This window comes from Alosa alosa, chromosome 16, assembly GCF_017589495.1.
Source record: "Alosa alosa isolate M-15738 ecotype Scorff River chromosome 16, AALO_Geno_1.1, whole genome shotgun sequence".
Classification (NCBI taxonomy): domain Eukaryota; kingdom Metazoa; phylum Chordata; class Actinopteri; order Clupeiformes; family Clupeidae; genus Alosa; species Alosa alosa.
The window spans coordinates 13,429,126-13,435,125 of record NC_063204.1 but is presented as its reverse complement, the minus strand read 5'-3'; the positions used below and the strand labels follow the sequence as shown (position 1 = coordinate 13,435,125).

The 6,000-nt window shown below is 38.6% G+C and overlaps 1 protein-coding gene across 3 annotated transcripts in view; it reads left to right on the top strand.

Annotated features, from left to right (window-relative positions):
• Nucleotides 1-2,939, top strand: part of jam3a (junctional adhesion molecule 3a) — an 11,912-nt gene extending 8,973 nt beyond the window's left edge. For 2 of the 3 annotated variants that reach the window (XM_048265639.1, XM_048265640.1), the window contains exons 7-9: nucleotides 1-72; nucleotides 1,233-1,284; nucleotides 1,502-2,939. The exon at nucleotides 1-72 is cut by the window's left edge and continues 52 nt beyond it. In XM_048265639.1, coding sequence (XP_048121596.1) covers nucleotides 1-72; nucleotides 1,233-1,284; nucleotides 1,502-1,537 — 160 coding nt within the window. In that variant the 3' untranslated portion in view covers nucleotides 1,538-2,939. The remainder of the gene's footprint in view (nucleotides 73-1,232; nucleotides 1,285-1,501) is intronic. The other variant, XM_048265641.1, reaches the window with a different exon arrangement.
• Nucleotides 2,940-6,000: the final 3,061 nt, after the last annotated feature.

Below are 6,000 nucleotides of genomic sequence, written 5' to 3'. Positions count from 1 at the left end.
GGTGATTTGCGTGATTGTTGGTCTCTGCCACATCTGCAAAAAAGTCTCCTGCAAAAAGGAGACGGGAAATAAGTAATTGAGGCATTTAGCGACAGAAACCTCACCCTGCCACACACACACACACACACACACACACACACGCACCAGAGATGGAAATTCACCCTGCCTTAAGGGTCTAACACACACACACACACACACACACACACACACACACATACGCACCAGAGATGGAAACTCACCCTGCCTTAAGGGTCTAACACACACACACACACACACACACACACACACACACACGCACGCACACACCCCAGAGATGGAAACTCACCCTGACTTAAAACATAACTCTCGCCAAAATGCAACCTAGGGTCTTTTTGTGAATGTACCCGCGTCAAACTTTAGTTTAAAAGCATAATTAGGACGGAAGCGCCACTTTTTGACCGTATTGTCGTATTCAGGGTCAAATGGCCTTTTGAATGGGAGTGCTAGGCACTACTATTTTGATGCGATCATACTATGATCGCATGAAAATCACTATTTTTAAAACCAAGAAAGGTTTTGGCAAGATGGCGGCGAGCGGAAAAACCAACTGCTAAAGTTAGTTTTTCAAAACCTTTCATTTTAGTAAACTCTGTGTACACAAACAATGTTCTCAACACTTGAATTCATGTGTTGTGTCGAGTCTTAGTGTTTCTAAAATATCGATTTTAGTAAAAAATCTAAAATAGTAGTGAAACGACAATACGGTCAATCTTAAAAGTGGCGCTTCCGTCCTAATTATTGCGTCCTTAAACGAATGTTTGACTCGGGTACATTCACAAAATGACCCTAGGTTGCATTTTGGCGAGAGCGTTACGCTTTAAGGGTTTAACACACACACACACACATACACACACCAGATATGGAAACTCACCCTGCATTAAGGGATTACACACACACACACACACACACACACACACATACACACATACACACACCAGAGATGGAAACTCACCCTGCATTAAGGGATTACACACACACACACACACCAGAGATGGAAACTCACTCTGCCATAAGGTGTGTGTGTGTGTGCAGTGCTCTGTCTCCTCTGGGTCTGCTCCTAATCAAACACAGACTCACATTCACATTTTTCAGATCCACAGTGATTGGAAGTGTTGTAACATTTAGAATGTTCCAGAGTGAAAATAAGTTGTGACACACCCTAATGTGTGTGTCGTTTTTTCTCTCTCTCGTAGTTATAAAGCCCCCCGACACGACGATGGGGTGGATTACATCACGGCTGATGAAGTAAGAGATGCAACTCAGTAAACGTCATAAATCTCACCACAAAATCATAACACACACACCACATAACCGAGAGGACCCCAGAGAGATGAGAGGTGGGATCTCAGTAGGAGGAACAAAACAAAGTTCTGTTGTGAAAATAGAGCAGAGAGATCCATTCATCTAGTTAACAGACCACAGCATGTTAGCCACTGGTTTAAGTCTGCACTGTCTCTTCCAGGGACACTTCCGCCACAAGTCCTCATTCGTCATCTGAAGAGCGAGCGTGGCCTTGACCAGACGGAGGACGAGTCAGGAGTGAAGGCATGCAACTCGAGGAGTCTCTCAGCCTTGGAGGACGTTTTTCGGTTGACCTATTTATCTCAGAGGTGCATAACCAACAAAGACCCTATTCGCTATTTGCTGTCCTAATCAGCCCTGAAGACTTCATGCAATAAAGATCTATAAATATATATTTTTAATTGTGTTTCCATGAAATGCTGTTTCAGTTGCCAACACCCTGTATATTTACGTAGGTGTTTTGAACATTTTGTTTTCATGCATTCCTGGTCTATTTTTTTGGTACCATTACTACTGTATCTGCACAAAGCAAGTGTTCATTTCAGTTTCAGCTTTATGTGCCATGCCAAGACTGTCTTACCGTGGCCAGTGTTGACCGTGAGTGTTGTGATGTGTAATCTATAGTCTATAGATAGCTTCCGACTCTGAATTTATGATCTGCTGCCCAGTGTGTGTGTGAGAGTGTGGCGGCAGATGATACTGTTGATGCATAAGAAGGGTGAAAGAGGAAGTAGGTGCTTCCTCTGCTGTAGGGAATTCGCTGGTGTCACATGTTGGCCTGACATCTAATACCACAAACTGGAGGCCAGTGTTCTGCTCAATGCCAACCAATGACCTGAGATGGGAGTTTAACCAGGTCTTTTAGCTGCCAAAGCCTGTGGACACCATAAGCACTTTGACGTTAGATGACTTGACTGGACTCCCTCCCTGGTTTCATTTTCTTGAACATACTGTAGATACATGTACATGCACTTGTAATTTTCAGTGCCCTGTGTGTGTGTTAAAGTGACCTTCAATGCTTTCTAGTTATTTTATAAATTTTGGACATATTGTCCAGTTTTGTTTTTGATCAGTGTTTTTGGTTTTCTATCTGTCTGTATAATATTGTGGTACTGAGCAAGAGGCCTATGGCAATAATTCAGATCACTGTTTATGAAACAAATGTAATCACTGAAGTCAATCATTGTTTCTATTAGAATGAATAGAATAAAGTAGAAATACATAAACCACTGAAGCTGTTCTAGAATGGTGTTTGTTTACGTTCATAGACTAGATAATGGAATAGAATAGTATTCTGGATCTGGACTACTAGACAATGGAATTAGAATACAGTAGTCTGAATTTACATTCCTTTTTCTAGTTGTAAAAAGTGCAGTTGAGTGTAGTTTTAGCCTGTGTTGGTCTTGGCAGCAGTGGGATAACTAGGGTGTGTTTGTAGTGTGAAACTGGACAGTGATGAGGTCACTCAGGAACTGCTGTAGAGAAGAATGGTTTGAACTGATAAATATAAAGATACATACTTCATATTGTAATGTTCATTTCATCCAAATGACTTTAATTTGTTCAGTTCTGTTATTAAAGACATACTTTTAAGAAAATGTATTAGATCATTTATCTCTCAGTCTTATATTTCTGACTCACAAACATCAGTATGGCTCACAGTATCACTCCCCTGTTTCACACTTGAATTCTTCTTTGAAGTCATCAGCCCTGTTAGCATAAATTGCAGTCAGAAACAAACATTCCATCAACTAATAAATACAACACTGTCTTCATTATTATTATTATTATAGTGCATTAGGCCTTTACATAACCTGTCTCTTGAATGAGAAAGATTGGCTTAGACCAGTGGTTTTAAAGTGAAAGTGAAACTGGGGGCCGTGAGGGGGTGCCAGGGGGGGCCTCAGCAAGTTGGAAGGAAAAATAAAAGCAACAAATAAATACATCTGAAAAATTTAAAATATACCTATTACTATGAGGGTTGTTATACAATTCCATCATAATAATGTGACACATATCTGAACATTATATTTCCCATGATCATGACTGGGAATAATAGTAGAGTGATAGCTCTCATATAGCAGAAAGCCCCAAATACAATTTTTACATACTGTATGCTCCATCGCGAAGTGCTTGTGGCTAAATTAATTATTAGGATTAGCTTAATGTATTTTTACATTTGCCGTAGTATTGTCGATGGGTTTAATAACACATCAAGGGGGTCCTTGTCCAGAACCTAGTGGTATTTGGGGGGCCTTGTCGTGGAAAAGTTTGGGAACCCCTGGCTTAGACTGAGCTGAAAGCATTTCTCTTCAATAAGCATGTTAAAAGGAGTGTAATTTGATTGGCTGTTGAGCTAAAATATCAACGAATTTCCACCACAATCACAGATCACCCCTTCCAAGAAATGCAACAAATGTCTAAAATAGACTCATGAAGATTCACAGATTGAACAGATTGTTTTAAAACACTGTCTATTAATTATGTATTTAGATGACATTAGATATAATTTCTACAATTTCTACTTAATATAACTTCTACAAAGCCAAATTGATGGTAAACGAACTTGTAATAGGGGAATCTCACGAGAATCGTGAAATGTTACCTTGTGTCTTTGGAGATAGTTTGTGCCTGTTGTTCGTTCATTGTCTCCACAACAAAAGTATTGTCATTGTGTATAGGGGGTGGGGAACAAGCCATTGAGGTAGGCTATTTACAATTAGGTGGGTCAATATATGAAAAAAAAAACCTAACCAAAAAACCAAAACCACCTAACCAAAAAAAAATTGATACAAAAGGTTTTTCAACTGATTATTTAGATGTACTTACTAACATTAAAAATCTAGTAAAATCTGACCCCAAGGGGTCATTTTCAAGACGGCGTCCAAGATTGCCACCATAAGCTAATTTGGGATATCTGAAGCATTATTCAGCCTAGGAAAGTGTTTTTCGTGTTTAATCAGATTTAGAGGTCACTGATTCATATATGTCAGACTAAAGTATCAGTTCATCATTTTCAAAGACTTATAATTTTCAAGATGGCATCCAAGATGGCCACCAGAAGCTAATTTTGGCTATATCTGATGCATTATTCAGCCTAGGAAAGTGTATTTCGTGTTTAATCAGATTTAGAGGTCTCTGATTCATATATGTCAGACTAAAGTATCAGTTCATCATTTTCAAAGACTTGTCATTTTCAAGATGGCATCAAAGATGGCCACCAGAAGCTACATTTGGCTATATCTGAAGCATTATTCAGCCTAGGAAAGTTTTCTTCAGAGGACTGGAGGATGATGGATGATGATGAATAATGATATAGTAATTATTTCTGATATACTAATAAATATAGTTTAAGATTAAGTTAAATTAGCTCCCCCCTTATGATAGATGCCAACATGTATTTGATGCACACAAATATGTAATGCATACTTATGCATGGGTTATGGTTCACTAAAGTCATAGAACAGCCAGAACTATATTCTAAAAGCATATACCCTGTACATAAAATATAACATCAATCAACTTATGTTCCCATCTTCCACCACACTTTGCATAATACATACTCTATTCTGTATAGGCGGATCTAGTGTGCAGCTGATACATTTTGGTATGTACAGTCCAAGGGAAACAAATTAAACATCCTAAACTGTATATTTTCTGAAAGCATATAATCTGTAGATGAGGCATAACACCAGTTAAGACATGTCCCATCTTCCTCCATGAATGCACAATACATTGCCCTCTATTCTGTATAGGCGAATCTAGTGTAAAGCGGATACATGTTGGCCTATATTGTCTAGGGAAATCAGATTAAACACCCTAAACTATATATCTTCTGTAACCTGCAGATGAGATATAACACCAGATAAGACATGTCCCATCTTCCTCCATGACATGAACAATACATTGCCCTCTATTCTGTATAGGCAAATCTATTGTAAAGTGGATACATGTTGGTCTATATTGTCCAGGGAAAAATGATTAAACACCGTAAACTATATTTTGTCTGAAAGCATATAACCTGTAGATGAGATAAAACACCAGTTAAGACATGTCCCATCTTCCTCCATGCCATTAACAATATTGTCCTCTATTCTGTATAGGCAAATCTAGTGGAAAGCGGATACATGTTGGCCTATATTGTCCAGGGAAAACAGATTAAACATCCTAAACTATATATTTTCTGAAAGCATTTAACCTGCAGATGAGATATAACACCAGTTAAGACATGTCTCATCTTCCTCCATGCCATGAACAATACATTGCCCTCTATTCTGTATTGGCGAATCTAGTGTAAAGCAGATACATTTTGGCATGTACAGTCCAGGGAAAACAAATCGAACACCCTAAGCTACATATTTTCTGAAAGCATATAACCTGCAGATGAGATATAACACCAGTTAAGACATGTCCCATCTTCCTCCATGCCATGAACAATGCATTGCCCTCTATTCTGTATAGGCGAATCTAGTGTAAGGGGACACATTTTAGCCTATATTGTCCAGGCAAAACCGATTAAACACCCAAAACTATATATTTTCTAAAAGCATATAACCTCTAGATGAGATATAACACCAGTTAAGACATGTCTTATCTTCCTCCATGCCATGGAGATAGTTCATAATCCTGTATTGCATTTGCTCTGTATTAAAACACATT